At 49.2% G+C, this 18,435-nt stretch overlaps 1 protein-coding gene across 3 annotated transcripts; it reads right to left on the bottom strand.

Annotated features, from left to right (window-relative positions):
• Window positions 1–1,453: 1,453 nt before the first annotated feature.
• On the bottom strand, window positions 1,454–18,137 carry Wnt5a (Wnt family member 5A). 3 transcript variants are annotated; one of them, XM_036199375.1, is made up of 5 exons: window positions 17,439–18,137; window positions 11,593–11,726; window positions 10,213–10,463; window positions 5,320–5,612; window positions 1,454–2,072 (listed from the first exon to the last, which is right to left on the bottom strand). In XM_036199375.1, the coding sequence occupies exons 1-5, from the start codon at window positions 17,442–17,444 to the stop codon at window positions 1,614–1,616; spliced, it is 1,143 nt and encodes a 380-aa protein (XP_036055268.1). In that variant the 5' UTR covers window positions 17,445–18,137; the 3' UTR covers window positions 1,454–1,613. The 3 variants fall into 3 exon arrangements, with proteins under 3 accessions (XP_036055268.1, XP_036055266.1, XP_036055267.1); XM_036199373.1 differs by lacking the exon at window positions 17,439–18,137 and adding an exon at window positions 14,164–14,971; XM_036199374.1 differs by lacking the exon at window positions 17,439–18,137 and adding an exon at window positions 12,175–12,270.
• Between the last annotated feature and the right edge of the window lie 298 nt (window positions 18,138–18,435).

Genomic DNA, 18,435 nt, shown 5'->3' with positions numbered 1-18,435 from the left:
TAGGACCCCAGAGAGTTACATGCCAATGTCAAGACTCAAAATTTTGGAAAAAAGAAATCCCAAGTGGACTTCAGTGAAGGACAGTACTCCAGGCAGAGAGTAAGCCCAGAGCAAACTGTAAATCTAAGTCACGGACTGCACTGAGATATAATTATATCTATATTTATATATGTATATTTATATATATGTTATGTACAAAAGACTGGGATATCAGGCACCATTAAACCACTCCCTCCCCCCTTATAAATGCAACTGTTCAAGTACACTAGGAACAGTTTTGGCGTACACCTGCAGGATACTAGGAAAAGCACAAATGGATAGTCTAAATACAGGATTATACCAGTCGTAACACCTCTGTGGACTCCTTGGGCCAAGAAATATCAGCAAAACACATGAAGTTACTGTACCTCAAAATAAAAGCTTTAGAGAAATAAAACCATCCCCCAAGTAGCTGTTTTTGAGCATAACTCCTCACGTACATTTCCTGCCCTGCAAGCAATGTGCATCCACGTAGCTGTCATTTGGAAGTATGGCCAGCATCACATAAGGGCACAGAGAGTCCAGAGAGGGCTTGGGGTCAAGTAGGAAGGTGGCTGCCACTTTCTCCTCAAAGAGGTATTCTGTCCTTCTGCAGTGCTCAACTCTGTGGGCTTTCCTTGTTGTCTGGGGAGAGGGTCTGCAAATGGAATTCATGGGTAATTTTCATTTTTAAGACAGTAAGATGGCTTTCAAAACAAGAGAGTTTTTGAGTCAAAATCCCTTCCCAGACATAAAGTCTGGTATTCAGAATCAGCTGGGGCTAACACTATAAGATTATGGACTCAATATAGGAAATTTCAAGTTTTCTAATTTCTGGGGATATCTCCCACACACAACCAACCAGCTCCCCAAGTTTCATGAACTGTTAGAAAAAGGCACATCCATAATTGGAGTATCTGTAGGTGGGCTATAATAACATACATGCTATGCCTGTTTAGGAAGATACGAAATTCTTGCTCTTACATTCTAAAAGATGATTCTGAAAACACAAAAAGAGGGCTGCTAATCTCTGGAATGGGGAGTGTCTCCTAGTCTGTTTTTTTTTTTGTTTGTTTGTTTGTTTGTTTGTTTTTTTTTTGCTATATATGTATATTTAGTATATCTAGATTTAAAATCTTTTGTCTTGTACCAGAGCATCTGCAATTCATTTTGGCCATAGGAACTGAATCATTCATGGGTCTTACCAACCTCTTTTACCTGGGTACTACCTGTCCCACAGGACTCTACATTTGAGAAGAAAATAGTTTCTATACCTTCTAGATGTGAACCCCAACCATGCAGCTAATAAAATACGTGTTATTTCCCCTTTATCCTGTAGCATCAGAAGAAAGAAGTTTTGTACTAACTTTGCAAAGACTCGTAAAATAAATATTTTTCTTGGTTTCCCCCATTATTGCCAAATATTAATTATAATATTAATAATAAACCACAGAGTTCTTAGATGGTAACAGAAACAAAAATATGGTTCCAGCTGCAATTCTTGGGGGAAAATAAAAAGAACCAGAATCACTGTACTTTCTATAAATAAGTGGGTCCTGGGAATGGGGCTGAGGGATGGGCAGGCAGGCACACCACTATTTGCACACGAACTGATCCACGATCTCCGTGCACTTCTTGCACTTGACATAGCAGCACCAGTGAAACTTGCAATGACAGCGTTCAGTCTGCACCGTCTTAAACTGGTCGTAACCACGACCACAGCACATGAGCTCACAGCCGTCCATGCCCTCTGAGGTCTTGTTGCACAGGCGGCCCTGTGTGCCCAGCGAGCCCGTGCTCTCATTGCGCACACAGTAGTCTGGGCTTGGGTCGATATAGACCAGGTCCTGCGTGGTCGGGGAGTTGAAGCGGCTGTTGACCTGCACCAGCTTGCCGCGGCTGTTCAGTCTCATGGCTGCTGCGCTGTCATACTTCTCCTTGAGGGCATCGCCCACCTTTCGGAAGTCCGCCAGCTGCAGCCAGCATGTCTTGAGGCTACATGAGCCAGACACTCCATGGCACTTGCAGGCTACGTCTGCCAGGTTGTATACTGTCTGCAGGAGGAAAGGAGGAAGGTTACTGTGCAAATTCTTGGAGGAGCTGAGTGAGATGCAGGCAGGAGCATAGTGAACAAAGCTGTCCTCCACTTTCTAGGGGCAGCCATAGCTCTTGGCTGAATCAAGGGCTGTGTTATGTCTTCATCCCCCACCACTGGAAACATTGTTACCTACTCTGAAAACTCTACAACTCTTTAGTTTTCATCATTCCATCTACAACTACGAATTCAAATGGGAACAGAAAAAAAAACAAAAAACAAACAATATTCCAAATAGCCGCTCCTTTTGCAGGGAAGTGTCATCAGTACTGTGTGAACTCCATTTCTTGCCTGTCTTCCCTGGATGCAGGCCCACATCCAAGCCTCTGAAAGATGTGCTGTTATCCTTCTATCCATAGAGAAGGTATTAGAGGCTTAGAGAGCTGAGTTCCTACCCTATCACTGGGAAGCAGAGAGTGCCTGGATTTGAATCCAGGCTGCAGGCCCACATTTAATGACTAGGTAAGTGCTGAGTTAGGCATGGATCTATCCCCGGGGGATCAGTGTTCCACTCTTCACCCATCCTACCATATTACTGTGTCTTTCCACGGTCAGAACAGCCCTGACACCTGCGATCTCATCCAAGCATACTAGCAGCTCTGTAGCTGATACCAGCACAGTGACATCTCAAGGGTAGGTGGCTCACACAGGTCACGCAGCCAGGTGTAGGGGAACTTGGTCTGGGTCTCAGTTATGCTCACTGCCCTTCTACAGTCCCTACTCTGTCCTGTCCCACACGAAGTCTCAAGGACCGCCTTGCAGCCACAGACATAGATGTCTGATTTTGCCCTTGAACTCAGGCTACCAGCTGTCCCTTCTAAGCCAGTTTGCCACCTGTGGATGATACCAACCACCTAGCACAGTTAGGAAGATAAAATTGGGAAAGGCAAGGAAGCACTTGGCACTCCAAACCCACTCAGTAAATCTGGTCATTGTCCAGGGTGATGGGCCATGGCCCTGGGTTCTTGCCCAGTCACCTCAGGCCTCCCAGGAGGAGTGCTCAGAGGTCTGTGCCCAGCAGTCTGGGAGGTGGTGGTTGCCTATTTATAGCCCTGACTGCCCACAGTCCCTCATGCCAGCAACCTTCCAGAGTCATCATGGTGTGGCAGTGCTGGCCAGGGCCTGTCCAGAATCCCCAGCTACTTCTTCCCAAACAACCACCACCTTCTTCCTCCAAGGATTCACAAGGACTTTCTTTTAACAGGGGTCACAGTATAGTATCATGCCACAAAGACCTCCAGCCTGAGAAAAGTTTTGTAAATATATTTAACCTTTGCTCCCTTTTAAGGAAAACCAAAAGCTAATATCCTAAAGAAATTTTAATATGATTTCCTGGCATAGTGGACAACTTTCAAAGGTAACCAACCCCCCAGCTTACAGAAGAGCTGGTTCCTGTGTCACCTTACTGACCAAAATCCTTCCTTTAGCTCATCATTCCCATGATATAACACAACCAAATAAATGTGACACTTCAAAATTCAACAATATCCAAGTATCAGTATCAAGGGCAACAAAAATAACAAAGACACTTCTCAACTTCTCCAGGGGTCCCTCCCGCCACTTGGAAATGCTTGACCCTCTCCTGTCAGTGGACAAGCCCTTCAGGATTTCTTTCTAGGAAAGAAGTGATAAGGATGTCCTGAAGATGGCCTGGGACATTTCTGGTAGAGAAAGGAACGGTCCCTGAGGTAAAAGGCCTGAGCAAGTACACGCTATACTTTTTCTGTGGCAATTACCTGTCCCCTCAGGGAAGCATTAGCAAAAGCGGCATTGCATTTAGTCCTTCCCTGTCACCCTCAACTGTTTACTGTCCACTTGGAGAGGAAGTTAGCTGGAATTATCTACACAATCTTTGACTTTCTCTAGGTCCTATTATTCTGTAATGTTTAATAATTAATTTATCATTTATCAAGTAGAGACTACTGACGGACACGAATCTAAAATCTGAGACTGAACCAAAGGAAACACTTTGGTGGATTTCTGATGGTGTACCCTAACACCTGACCTCACTTTGTCTTCACAATGACTTCCAAGTGGAAGTCATCGCCATGGCCATGGGAAGACGTGGCACCTTGCAAAATGAGGTTCAGAAACTAAGAGAGACGGACCTGGTTTGGGGCCAGCATCTCCAGGAGCTCTTCAGCCCTAAGCCCTGATGAGTGTGTTTAAAGCAAGTTAACCGAGGTCTCTAACAGAGAGCCACTGATTGCCTTGCACAGCCACTAAGTGGTCCTATTTGGCCTCAGTTTCCCAATCTGTGGGATGAGGGTGTGAGGCCAGAGAGTTCTAAAGCTCCTTCCCATCCTCGGGTCTGCTCTGTGATTATCTTCCTCTTTCCTCACCCCAAAATACAGAAGAGTGAAATCTATGACCAGAAAGTTCCTGGCACCTACCTTGGGTTCTATGAAAAAAAAAAAATAATGGCCTGGTTTTCAATGCTGCCAAAGTTAAGAAACATTTTCACCCCTTCATTTTAAAGCAGCCATAAAGTGCCATGTGTTTAACCGCAGGGAAAAAAGGGTCTTTTTAAAAATATCTTGGAGTAGCTTTTCATATCCCCACCAGGGGAAGGAAAGAGTGGGAACAGGGGTCTCAGGGGAGCTGAGGGCAGATTGTCGATACCTCTTCTCTCAAAAGCCACCCTGGACTCAGACTAAAGCAATGGCAGCTTCTAAGACTTCTGTCTTTCCCCCAACAAAAGCCCTTTGGAAAAACTCTCAGCCCATCAGATCTGCTATATCCACAAGGTGGTCAGGGAGGGGAAAAAAAGGGGGGGTCCAAAGCTGGGGTGAGGTCTTGCTCAATGGAACACCTAATGCTTTCCCTAACTCAAACCCAGCAGCCACAAATGGGTGAGCTCTAATACCCATTGGTCGGGCCAGCTACAAAGGTACACAACACACTTCTCAGAAAACAGCTGAACTGAAGCTCCTGGACCCAGGGCCCATTAATGGAATCATTCAGGCCCCTGGAGGGGGAGGCCCTTCTGGAATGTGCACCTCTCTCCAAGGAGGCCCACGAGGAAGGAATTGACTTAAGGAAAAAAACAAAGAGGCTGAGAGAACTGAGCAGAGGAAGATACAGGAAGCCAAGCAAGGTGTGAGTATTTAGGAGAGACCTGAGCTGTGTGACCATGACAGGAGGGTCAAGCTCCTGTGCATGCACGAACGAGGGGAGGAGGGGTGGCAGGGGTCCGTGGCACTCACCCTACGGCCTGCTTCATTATTGTGTAGGTTCATGAGAATACGCGCACTCTCATAGGAGCCCTTGGCATGGATTCGTTCCCGTTCCCGTGCATCCACGAATTCCTTGGCGAAGCGGTAGCCATAGTCGATGTTGTCCCCACAGCCGCCCCACAGCCAGTCCCGAGGCAGGTCCTTGGGGCGCGCAGCGCGGCTGCAGCCACAGGTGGACAGCTCGCCCTCACGGCATGCACGGCTCATGGCATTCACCACCCCAGCTGCGCTCACTGCATATGTGAAGGCCGTCTCTCGGCTGCCTGCAGGAGAAGATGGGGGTCACTCCATTGCCTGCCTAGATCTTGCACTGTGTGTGTGTTGGGGCGCGGGGGGGGGGGGGGACGGTCGGCGCTCCGAAGGCCTCCAAAACACTGGCTTGTGCTGCTGGAGAAGGCTGAGAGAGTCCAACACACACCATTCCTTGAAGAGGTAGGGACCCCCAGAACACACGGCCTTGGACCTGTTTGTGGAGCTAGGGGAAACCACTTGTCAAAACACAGGCGCAGTCAGTTCTCAGGCCCACTGAAGGCAGGAAAAATCCTGATAACAGACCCCTAGAGAGAGAAGAGGGAGCCCCAAGACATAGCAAACCTGGATTATTTGGTATAGGAAAGAGAACACCCCAAATGCCTCGGCTGCTACTGGAGCAAACAGACAGTGGATAAACCTCAGGCTGACTCTGCACACTGGACCCCACCCTGAAACACACACCCAGGCCCTGGGCCCACCTTGAGGCAATTGAAGAAGGATGGATCGGGTCACACACAAAAGCGACAAATACGAAAGAAGACGTGGATACCTGCATCTACTGGGACATTTTGGAGCCTGGGCAGGACTTCAACACTGCAGGATTGATTTTCACTAAACCCCTTTGAAGATATTCAAAACGTCTTATTTCCCAAAAATGCACATGAAAGAAGCCATTGAAGGAAAGCTCAGAACCGGGCTAGACTTCTTTACCCTTGTTCTAATGTTGATACTATTTTCGTCTTGAATAAAATAGGCTTAGGTGCTTCTGCACATCTCAAGTCCCCATGTTCGCCCCACCAGACAGTGCCTGGGGGGTCACATTTAGTTTTCACCTGGCACCCTCCCTCTGGAGTTATAACCTCTCCTCCTCTGCACCACCCTCTGGACTCTCCACTCTACCACCCCTGCACTGTTCTAAACCAGCCCTGAAATCTCTCATCTGAGAAGGAGTGGTTAAAACAGCCTCCTGGTTGGCTTGGTACCACATCTACTGCCAACCCCTCAACCCCTGCTTCTCCTGCCCTCCACCCCTGCCCATAGCCTTTATCTGGGACAAAAAGAAGGAAAAGCAAACAGACTTGGGAGAAACTGGTGTGGGGAGTAAACAGTGTTCTTTCCTCAAACTAGTAAAGATTATCTTCCCATAAAAAAAAAACTCATAGAAGCCCTGTTAGCAGAGACTAGCTTCAAGTCGACTACAGAGAAGTTTCTACATGTAACAAGAAGCAACTTGATAAACAACCACACTGGGAGAGAGGAAGGATTAGCAGTCTGCCCCTGGATGAAGCTAGGCCCTGGTATTGGGGGAAAGATGGGGCCTCCCTTTCACAATCTAGGGTAAAACAAGGGTATTGAAATTGATGCCCAGGAAATGAAGGTCCCTTCTGATGCTCAAGCCCTGTAGCAGACTGCATTCTCACCCGTTTCGAAAGCTTGCTAGCCATCTGTATGGAGTGGGGCAATACAAAGACAGCAGATCTCAGCAGGACCCAGCCAGCCCCAAGGTCTGTCCAGGAGCCATGTTCCCCCGCTGACCCTGGTTGGGTCCTTCTCCTCAGAGAAGCTATGTCCCCCAGCTCACTGGGGCCATTTGTGATCCCCGTGACTTCAACTCACACAGACTCTCCCCTCCTGCACTTAAAAAATGAATAACTTCAGGAGAGTGCTGGTGGTGGGCAGGAGGGTCCATCCAGAAAGTTCCACTGGGGCTTTACATCTGTCTAGTTCAAATTAGACAGCAGCTTATACGGGGGAGTAGAAATAAATGAGGAGGGCAGACAGATTGGAGGGAGTCATTTGAAGATTAACACTGATAAGACAGAAAATGTTGTGGCCTGGGCAGGAAAGCTGTAGAATAAACGTATCTTGGAGAGAGGACAAGGATGTAAAATGACCCTCTGAGGATAGAGGGGGTGAGACACTGTCCTTTGAGTACACAGTGCATAAAAGGGCTTTTATACAACACACAAATCATCCAAGTTTTTTTTTTCATAGGTCTAGCTCGACCATTTCCATTTTCATCCAGAATACAAAACCTGGTAGGAATCTCTAAGCTAATTGTCGACTGTGGAAAAACATCAGTTTAAAAAGTGCTGTTTGGCTGGCGGCCTGACCATCTCTCTAGTCATCCTGCTTGCTCATTCGATTGGGTCTCCCTCTGCATGAAATCTATTCTGACTTGGATCCTCACATCCCTTAAAAATGGTGCCTTCCCCAGATGTCTTTTCACAGTGTAGAAACAAAGACAAGAGAGACAAAAGCCGGAAGGAAAAGGGGAATGCGATGAAAAATGAGAATGTTTCCAAAATGAAGCCCGGGCCTTCAGGAGGCGACTGTGCACAGTGCCTCCAGGGCAACTGGCACCTTAGAAAAATGAGCCCAGAAAGGGGTCAGAGGTGGCAGGAGGAGCTTCCCAGACACTGGCCCTTCTCAGGGTCACATTCTCACAGACAAGTGGTATTCTCCACATCCCTGAGGAACTGGGGGTCTGGGAGTGATGTGGGCACACCTGAGGCACCAAAGGTATTTTCAACTGTGCCTAAGCTCACTGACTTCAAGCAAAGCCTGAGTTAGGAAAAAGAAGATAAAGACATTTTTCCATTCTTGGAGTTCAGTCCCTGTTCCTTCTCATCCACAAAATCCATTCTAATTTTTCTGCTCTCCTTCTCTTGTTTCAAATAATTAAGAAAAAAAAGGCTCATCTAATCTTCCAGATGGCTTTCTGTTCTAGGACAACCAGGTACTTGGGGAACTCTGGCCAGTGAGGATGCAGCCTGTGTTTCCTGGGTCATTAGATGATTTCCCCATAGCACCAGTCACTCCCTGCCCCCACCAGGTTCTCAGAGGATGGGACTCACACAAGACCCACCACCCAGTCCCTACACCAAGTACCACAAGGCCAAAGACTGAAAGAAAGGGGTACTGGCAAGGGAAAATTAAACACAGGCATTTGGGGTATCAGCCTTGTGGAGACAAGCACTTTGAATCTTGGGCCACATTTAAAATGAGTCTCCAACAGAACTTAGATAGCTCATCAAATAAGAGCTTATTCAGCCCACTCTGGTCCAGAGCAGGCCACATGTTGAGGATGAGGAGAGGCTGCTAAACCAAAGCTGTCTGCAAGTGAACACACAGCAGAGCACTTCCTGCTGCCACCTCCCCCTGGCTCTTTCTAATTCCTGCCCCTTCCAGAAAGCAGTGGTCCCACGGTTTAAAAGGCAGTTGCATATGAGAGGGAATCTGAAACTCAACATTTTGATAGAGTTTGCAAAGGTCTTTAGCTAACTTCTTACAGTGTCAGAAAGTAGAAATAAGTCTGCACCATATCTCCACGTGTCTCCCTTAAGACAGCCTGTATCCAGGGACCCCATTCCTGCTCCCCAGTTTAGCCACTCCAGTCCAACCCCAGGATAGACATGAACACATTTTAATCATTGACAGAAAGGACAAAGCGCCATGAACCCTGCAGGCTGGGGCTATGGGCTGTTGTCCCACTCGATTGGAGGAGTGGCTTCCAAATCTGTGTTATTCTAGTTTATGAAGTCCCTTGGCTCGAGCATCCACTGACACCTCTTTTTTGTTCTCAATGAATGCACTTTTCAGGGTTTTCTTTCAAAAGTATTTTATCCATCTGTGATGGATATTAAGCCAACTTTTTATCTCCAGTCAGTATAAACAGTTAATTGCCTTTGATAAATTGCTTCTTACTTTTGGAGTCACTGCAGCCATATTAATTATAAAGGCTTGTTTGCATAAAACTAAGGAGACCTAAAACATTCACACTAGAAAACACACAGGGCCCATCTGTCAAGTAGGATTCTAGACTATTGCAGAAAACCACAAACAAACTGAGTTTTCTTTTCTTTTCTTTTCTTTTCTTACTTTTTTCTTTTTCTTTGCCTTTTGGTCAAATTTAAATGCTGTCTCTTCCCTGAATAGATCAACAAATCCAACAGCATATGTAACATTAAAACTCAAGCTGTAATCAAGACACTTAAAACTGTGATTTCAAAGTTCCTGGGTTGAAAGCTCAAATGTGTATTTTTCTGCCGATTGCCGAAAATCACACACATAAATTGTATCACTTCTTATTAAAATTCTTTCTGGGACTAAAAATAAAGCTTTTAACTTTATATACCTCTGTAGTCTCAGGAAACGTCTATATTAGGAAAATTAAAACCTTACTGCCGGCATTGCCAGTGTTCTGGAAGATGACAGCTTAGGCTAGTTGGATTGTGTTTAAGACACTTCTAACCAACCCAAGAGCCTTGGGATTTAAAAGGATTTCAATGGCTCAGTTGCCCCCACTCTACATTTGATAATTCAAATCAAGCATCCTGCTTCTATTTTAAATAAAATGCATTTTACAAAAAAAATTAAAAATAAAAAAAAATAAAATGACGTGTTGCAGGGAATGGTGATGTCTGTGGTGTCCTCCTCCTGAACTGGTTCAAGGAGTTTAGGAACGAGTAGTCAAGAGGTGGGATCAGAATTAATTTTGTTCTGGATAATGACAAAAATCCTCAAGCCATCACCCAAGCTGTACAGTGGCATTCAAGCAAACACAGAGGTGAAGGACAAGGCCGATGGGCATTTCCCATGCTTTCTTACCGATCTGCATCACCCTGCCAAAGACAGAGGTGTTGTCCACTGTGCTGCAGTTCCATCTTCGGTGTCGAAACTGGTACTGACACTCTTTAATGCCCGTCTTCGCACCTTCTCCGATGTACTGCATGTGATCCTGATACAAGTGGCAGAGCTTCTTCTGTCCTTGAGAAAGTCCCGCCAGCTGGCTGCAGAGAGGTTGCGCACCTATGATGTAGACCTCCGACATCTGAACAGGGTTATTCATACCTAGTGACCTGCAAAGGGGAGGGGGAGATGTGCCTTCAAGATTTACATGAACTCTGGAGGTAGCAGCGGGGGGGCCCCCTCCCCAAAAGTACGTAAGCAAAACAGGCTTGAAGCACACAGATGCCTTTTCTCTCCTGTTGGTCCGCATGACAAAGTATGAGAAGGGCTTCATAAAACTCCTCTGTTTAAACTCTACAAGAAAACAGAGGTATTGTGTAGTCCCCACCCGGCCATCTGGCTCCTCAGTGTATTCACTGCTCCTTTCCGGTCACCACATATCTGAACCAATATTTCTGAGATTCACCCAGAAAAGGAGGGGGGTGGTGGAGGTTTTCGGAGACCGACCACTGAGTGACTCAGTACTCACAAAGTGGATAGATCTGCCTTAAAAATACAGGAACATCAAAAGTGGAGCGATAGCACCTTCTGATGAATGGAAGAACAGAGGGGTGTCTATACAGGCTGAAGAAAATCACCCATGTTAAAATAGGAAATCCAGTGTCCAGAAGTCACACTGGACAGTCAGAAAAATGCTAGTGCTTTTCCAGGGATAAATATCCAGAGAGTGGCCATCACATACAATGCCTTGGATATCTTGCAATCCAGAGAGAAACCCTCATTTAGGGACATCTGACTGCCTCAAGTTCATCTCCTTTTGATCAAATTTCAAGTGCAAACACGTCTCTACTTGGGGTTTAGCTATCTGCTAGGACTCTACTACTTCAGACACTGTGGATTAATAACCTCCAATGACAGAAAAATGAAAGGGAAATTCATTGTTTAAATTTTACCTAGAGGTGAGAAAAAGTTAATTTTATAGATAGGCTTACAATTATAAGAAATGTATTTTCCTTTTTTAAAAATTTGTACATGAGGTACTACGACCTCACGGCTCAAAAAGGGCCTCATAGGGAAAAATTTGAGATTTACAGATTCGGGTTTCTCCTGTGGAACTGAGTATATGATTTACAAAATTAGCAGGTAACAAGAAAATTCAGATTTAAAAGGCACATAGAACATATACGCATCTATATTAGATAAATGTACCCATGCTCACTCTCCAACTTTCAACACTGTATCATAATGCAAGTGTACTTTTAAAAACCAAAAGAGTAGGCACACTCAGAATCAACTTACCACCAAGAATTAGCTTCTATTACAACCTGGGCGAAGGAGAAAAATGTGGCCAAAGCCATTAGGAAGAACTTGGAAGACATTGCACCTCCAGCCGTCCCCAAAGCTACTCCCGGGCTTAATATTCCAATGGACTTCTGGAGAGGGAAGAAAGGAGCAGATGTTTATTGCCTTCAGATAGTTTTCAAGCACACAAGTTTAAACAACGGAAACATCCGAGGTCTCTTAAGTTTACTGTTGACTGACTGCGCTTCTCCTCCGTGAGTTTTTGATGGCAAGATATAGGCAGTTTCTTTTTCTAAATTAATCCACCCACGCAACCTCACCAGGAAATCTTATTTCGCTGGGATCCTGCGAGCGGGGCACGCCAGCGATTACAAACATGTCTCAATGCAGTTGAGTCAAAGCCTGGGTGCCAGGCTCCCTGCGACTTCCAGTCACACACACACACATACACACACACACACACACACACACACACACACGCACGCACACACACACGCTTCCCTCTAGTTTTCCGCTGCTCTCGGTCCCTCCTCGGGAATTCATTCGGGAACCCGCCGCCACCCTCGTCCTCTCCCGGACCTGGGCCGAAGCAACAAGTGGAGCCAGAATTAATTCCATGGGCGATAGGAGAGCGAAGGCGAGTGGAGCGCACAGCCGGAGGCTGCCGAGGAGGCGGGGTGGCCGGCGCGGGGGTGGGGGTGGGGGCAGGACGCGGGAGGGAAGGGCAGGGGGGGGGGGCGAGGCCCCAGGGACCAGCGCGCGCGCGAATGCCCAGCTGGGAAATGCAGCTCCGAATTAACATCGTCTGTTTCGTAATCAGTTTACGGGGCCGATTTTGGGAAAGCCACTTCCAGATGGGGAAGAGCAGCCTGGGTTTCCTTTAGGATCTGCTTCAGCCAATTTGGGGCGGGGAGTAGATGGGGTTAGGGGTAAAGGATAATGAATGGGAAGAGAGGTCGCTCCCAACCCAGACAACCCGGAAAACCTGCCCCCTCCTGCCAGCGGCCTCCTTTCAGTCGGAAAGGAAGGATAGGTCTCGGATGGAAAGAAGGATCCGGCTTCAGTTCTTTTAGGAGTGGATCTTTCCCCTGCCCTTCCCTTCCCTGGACCATTATTCTGACGTTTTACTCTCCCTCTGGCACCCCATGTCAAGCAGCTGCTGTTGAGGGCGGGGGCACAGAGGGCCTGGTGTGTCTCTTGGAGTTGTCCCCCATGTTTCCATCGCATCACTGTGAGCCTGTGCCTTGAAGAACACTGCCACCCTGCCTCCAGCCTAGCCTCTCTGGCCCAAGACGGACTCAGTTCATTTAGTTCCAAAAGGCTGGCAAACCGGCCGAGGAGACAGGTTCCCCAGTGGAGCTAGGGATGCAGAAGCTCCGAAGCATCAGCGATGTCCCTGGCTTCCAGGCGCAGGGAGCCGGACGGAGAACATTCCCTTCCTGAAGATATTCGGGGTAAGAAAGTTCTGTCGCTGTTCCCACTGGTGACTTTTCCACCTGCAGGCGGCGGCGAAGAGAGGCGAGTGTGGATAGGAGGAACAGGTTTCCAGCGTCCCCTTTCACATCTCTGATAAGTGTAACTCAGTGACGCCCGCAGCCCCCAGGGAGCCCCTTCCTTTGGAAAGGCAAGAAAGGTGAACCTCCTCCAGGCGATAAACGTAAAACGGATGAAGGGGGCCCTGTCTGCAGTAGAAAACACTAAAGGCCCCTGGAGCACGCGGTAGCTTTCCCTTGCGAGCCACCCCTTTGGCTTGGACACCTCCGGGCTCCTGGTAGAGGAAATGCTTATGTGCTTCCCAGCGCCGGCTAACCAGTGCTCTCAGCCGCGGCCGGGCCGTTCCCAAAGCACCGCAAAGCTGGGGGCGCGTCCTGGAGAATGGAAATCTGGAGTTTCCCCAGTCTCGGAGAGAGAAGGTTCAGTCTCCTTCCCTACCCCCGCCTGAAGTGTCAAGTTTCCTCCAGGGGAGGGGTGGGCTTCAGGGTCTGTCTTTGCGCGCGGCCCAGGCTGCAAAGGCGAGAGTGGATGCTGAAACCATTCTCCAGAGTACGCGCGCACGCACGCACGCGCGCGTGAATACACACACACACACACACACACACACACACACACACACTCGTGCACACTTACACACACGCATGCATAGACATACACGTTCCGAAGGGCTTCAGCTCTCAGATCGCGGCGGGCCTCACTCACTTTTGGAGCTTCACAGCGGGCGGGGAGCGCGGGGCGGGGCTCGGGTGGTGGAGAAATTGATAACAGATTCGGCGGATTACAGGGAATCTCTTTGTTAGAGCCGAAACCACACAAACCGAACCCTCTCCCGGCCCGACGCCCCCGGGGCAAATCCACCAGTTCCCAGAACCCCCGCCAACTGCGAGTGGAGCCACCCGGTTTCCTTAACTCCGATCTCCTCGGCCCTAGAGTAGGGGTGTCCCAAGGAGATCGCTCGGAGAGCCTAGAGCAGCGTCTGCTTTGGACCCCCTGCACTTGCCTGGAAACACCTCGATTTTCTTCCCCCTCCACTCTGTCGCAGCCCCACAAATTTGAGCGATTCAAGGAACTCACATCGAACTCATTCGAACACCTCCACTTTAAAAGAGGGTGAAACATCCGTCCGGGTGGGTTTATCAGAGATCGGAAACGAAGAAGACGGTGTGAAAGAAGAACTTTCGTGAGATTGCCGCAGCAGGGCTAAAACAAAAGTTCTGATCAAAGTTATCCAGAGAACGAGCCAAATGTTTTCCAACAGGGGCTCGGGAAAGCAGACCGAGAAGCCGGAGCAGCAATCCTCGTGGGCGCGCAAAGGAGGCTGCGGGCTTTTAAGAGGTGCAGCGCAGGGGTGAGTGAGGTAAAAGAAAGGCGTCCGCCCGGTCCCGAGGCCAGGGCAGCGGGATCTAGAGGATGCTGCTTCCCCAAAAGCGAATCCCAAAGCCTTCAGGATGTACTAGATCAAAGGTGCAGACTGTAGTGCGGTTCTAAAAGTGCCGACACCAGGCAGAGGGAAGTTGGTGGGAAAAGAGGACTTCCTCGGTCTAGAGAGCTGCAGGACAGCGCAAGAGTCCAGTGACCAAGTGCAAAGACAGGCGGTTCCTTAAGGGCCAACACTAAAGAGGCAAAGAGTCTCTTCCCCTCACTGTTTGGTCATTGCCTTCTGCTAGATTTTACATTTAGGGCCCACGTCTGGGAGTGGAAATGATGAGCTATGCCAACTAGGCGGAAGAAGAGAGTGACCCAGGCTCCCGGTGGCGAAAAGGAAGATGGGAAACTCCGAGATCTCCGTTCTAGAAGAGGTGCAAACTGAACTGTGCTCCCCAGTCTGCTCTTTCTCTGAAGCAAGAAGAAAGATGGAGAAACTTGCGGGAAGGAAATTCATTTACAGACACAAATTTGGTTCCTGGACTTCGGCGGAGAGAAGACCCTGAAGAACGACCGACCAGTAGGGGTCTACTTAACGGGGAGTAGACAAAGGAAAGGCTGCTCCCCACTTCGCTGGCCTGGGCACAGCTGAGCTAGCTATAGCTGCCCCACACCGAGAATAAGTGACCACAGCACTATGTGTACATGTGTATGCACACATGCAGTAGGAAATAATAGCCAGTGATATAAGCCGGATGTTGTCTGGAGCTGCTGTTAGGGCAAGGAACCTGAATAGTTCCAGAGCGACCCAGACTGGCTAGAGGTCAGAGAACAGTGATAATATAGAAGAACACTAGCTTGATTCCCCTCCGTTCCTGAGCCTCAGCGCCGCACTCCAGGGCTCTTCAGGACCAACGCACAATTAATAACCTCTCCTAACTAACTCAGCACGGACTCTTCTGTCCAAACCTGAGTTGCGTATCCGACAGAGAGTGAGAAATTAAAGATCAGTTCAATCCCCAATCTTTATAGGGATTTTTTTTTTTATAGACTTAGAAACAAGACTAAGAGAGGAAAAGGAACACGTATCCAGGACCACAGGAAGAATTGGTGAAACAGCCAAGGCCACACCCGAGGCCTCCTACAGTGACACTCCCTTCCCAGTGACCAGAAAGGGTAGGAATCCTTCGTCCAATTGCCTAAGACGCCTTTGCTGGGTTACACCTATGGCCCTTTCCTATTCGCAGCTCTAAGCAACACAAATTGTCCCCTGGCGGAGGTCTCCGAGGGGTCTTGATGGGTGAGAGGGATCGAGTAGTCGCCAGGGATGCAAACTGAAGGAATGGAACCCTGAGGCGCCCTACTACCGGATGGCCAACAGGGGGCAGCCGGCACCGCGCTGTCGGTTAGAAAAGGCTGGGTTAAGGCTAAGAGTTTTGCGGGCGCAGAGCGCACCCCTTATGCACAGGAACTCTCAGGAGAGGAAGATTGGGGGCTTGGGCTGGGCCGCCTCCGAAGGATCTTGAGCCGAACCGCAGATAAGACAAAAGCCAACTTGCCAAGACTTTAGAACTGATCTCTCCCCAAACCCCGAACCCCTTACAGCAGGGTAAGGGTCCCCACACGTCCACACTTAACCCTACTTTCAGTCACTCCCCAGTTGCTGGGTACTCACGACATTTACCTCCTCCGCCCCTCACTGCACCCCAAAATCTCCCCTGATGGAATCTGACTAGGACAGCGGCGGATGTGCTAATCTCAGCCGGAGGGCAAAGGCTGAGGAGTTGCGACCTCACCAGAGGGCCCAAGTTATTTCCCAAGAGCGAGTTGTCCTTTTAAGTACGACCGGGGAGCAGTGGTTCGGACAGGGCAGGGAGAGTGAAACAGGGCCTCGGAGCACCAGCGTTTAAAACCCTTTCTTTGAGGGAAGAAGGCTACTTGCTTTTAGGAAGCATCTTCGTTCCGATTTTCATCTTATTCTCTAGAAAGCTGGAAACGAGAGATACGAAGTATAAATGGAGATTGTTATTGAGACGTGGAGGGCAGACAGAGGAAAAGTTGTTTGGAAAATTGCTAGTTATATTCCAAGACGAAACGTTAACTTTTTTGTAAAAGTGAACTCTCGGTGACCCTCAGAGTGTGTGACTCGGCTTTAACATACAACTGACAATTAAAACAAACACGAGTTCACAAACTAGCCCCCACCCGCTCTCGCAACGCAGAGGCCCTGGAGTCTCTAAAGCTCGGGGCAGACTCCGCTGAGGGGGGCGGGTAGGATTAAAGCCTCTAGGACCACTACTCCCCGCCCCCACTGCTGCAGTAAAGGGCCTGAGCTCACCCAGAGGCCGCTAATAATGCTAATAACGCGACCCGGCTCCCCGCGCGGGGTGCGCGCTGGCCCCCCGCCAGGCACTCTTAAAGGCACAGGGGCCTGGACCGCTCGGGTTACTCGACCTAGACAGCCGAGAACCTAGCCCTGGTTAGAGGTTGGGGGTGGGGAGTGCATTGCCCGGGGGTAGGTGGCCCCTAGTTTCCCTAGTCTTGAAGCCATTTCTCCTAACCCAGGTGTCGTCCTGACCCTCAGTTCTCCAGCCACACAGTCTCCTGTTGCCCGTGAAGTGAACGTTTGATAAATATTTGATGAATCGAATCATTATCCTGCTGCTGAAATATACATAGTAAACTACACTCCAGGTTCTCGGGATAAAAAGGAACGCCGTCTATGACCCCCGACTGTTTTTCCTGCTCTTGCTCTTTTCCATAGATGAAAAGGTTTGAAGAATAGCCAGTGTGAAAAGTCTCCAAGGACGCCGAGGCAGTGTCCCCAAGGCAAGGGACGAAGAGATAGGAGTACCGATCAGCAATAGTAGGGTTTAGCTTTCTCTAAGCAGTCGGAGAAATGGAGGGAATAGAGATAAATGGACAGAGTTCAGTTAACTTAAGAAAAAAAAAGTAGCGAGCGTCGGTGCTCACAGAACACTTACCTTCATGGCGAGGGGGAGGGGGCGCGGGGAGGAAGTCGCCACCCGAGCGAAGGCGGCCGAGGAATCCAAGCGAAGCCGCGGGTTAAGCCCCGGGGAACGATCCAGAGCAGGGCTGCGGAGTCCTCCTGGGCGCGTCGGGTGGGCGCAGCGACCCGGAGCAGAAGTGAGCACTGGCGCCCGGGCTCCGAATGCCGACCTGGTATAGCCTGGAGATGCGCCCAGGAACCGAGAGGGCGCCGGCGCGCGCGGGCCAGCAGCAAGCGCAGGGCCGAGCCGGGACACGGTGCAGGAGCCGCGGGTCCGACGAGGGCGCGCAGGCGACTGTTCCGCGGCGAGGCGCTCCCTCTCTAACGTCCATCAGCGACGGAGGTAATTAGGGCTTTCCAACCCCAAATGTGGGCGTGATTGTGCAAAAGACTTTACAACAAATAATAAAAAAAAAATTCTTCACAAGAGGGTGAAAAAAATGCCCCACTACTCAACTGTGGCCTGAGGCGGGGAAGGGGGGGGGGCGATCCCTGTGCCCAAGGTGCCCCCAGTTCATTCACACCACGAATTCTGCAGACTCTTGGCGGCTCACGCCTCCTGATCCTCAGCTCCTCCTCTCTGGGTCTGTGGCCGAAACGTCTGCTTCCAGGGGCTGCTCCTGCAGCGAGTTAGCTAGTGGACGTCTATGTACACACACACACACACACACACACACACACACACACACACACACACACACACAAACACGCAGACAGGCGCGCAAACACAGACACACACAGCAGCTTTGGGGCCACAGAACAATCAGGCACGCATGGCTTTTTCTCCGGGAGATGCCGCTGAAATCACACGAGTCGCCATCAGAGCTGCAAGAGCCAGCGCCAAATTTTGTTCTTTCATTTTAGGGTCTGGCAAAAACCGGGAGCAAAATGGGTGCAAGTTGGCCCTGGACTTTCCGCCGCGCGGTGGCTTGAGCCGTTAATGGACAGCTAACCCGTGGGGAACGTTGGCT

This window comes from Onychomys torridus, chromosome 9, assembly GCF_903995425.1.
Source record: "Onychomys torridus chromosome 9, mOncTor1.1, whole genome shotgun sequence".
NCBI classification, from domain to species: Eukaryota; Metazoa; Chordata; class Mammalia; order Rodentia; family Cricetidae; genus Onychomys; species Onychomys torridus.
The sequence above is the reverse complement of the archived record's forward strand: the minus strand, read 5'-3'. Positions and strand labels throughout refer to the sequence as shown.

Coding starts and splice junctions, on each gene's coding strand:
- Wnt5a (XM_036199373.1), bottom strand. CDS start 14,208: ATGTTTCACCCTCTTTTAAAGTGGAGGTGTTCGAATGAGTTCGAT. Junction 11,727..14,163: donor GGTGTTCGAATGAGTTCGAT/GTGAGTTCCTTG, acceptor TTCCCTCTCCAG/AAGTCCATTGGAATATTAAG. Junction 10,464..11,592: donor ATAGAAGCTAATTCTTGGTG/GTAAGTTGATTC, acceptor TCCCCTTTGCAG/GTCACTAGGTATGAATAACC.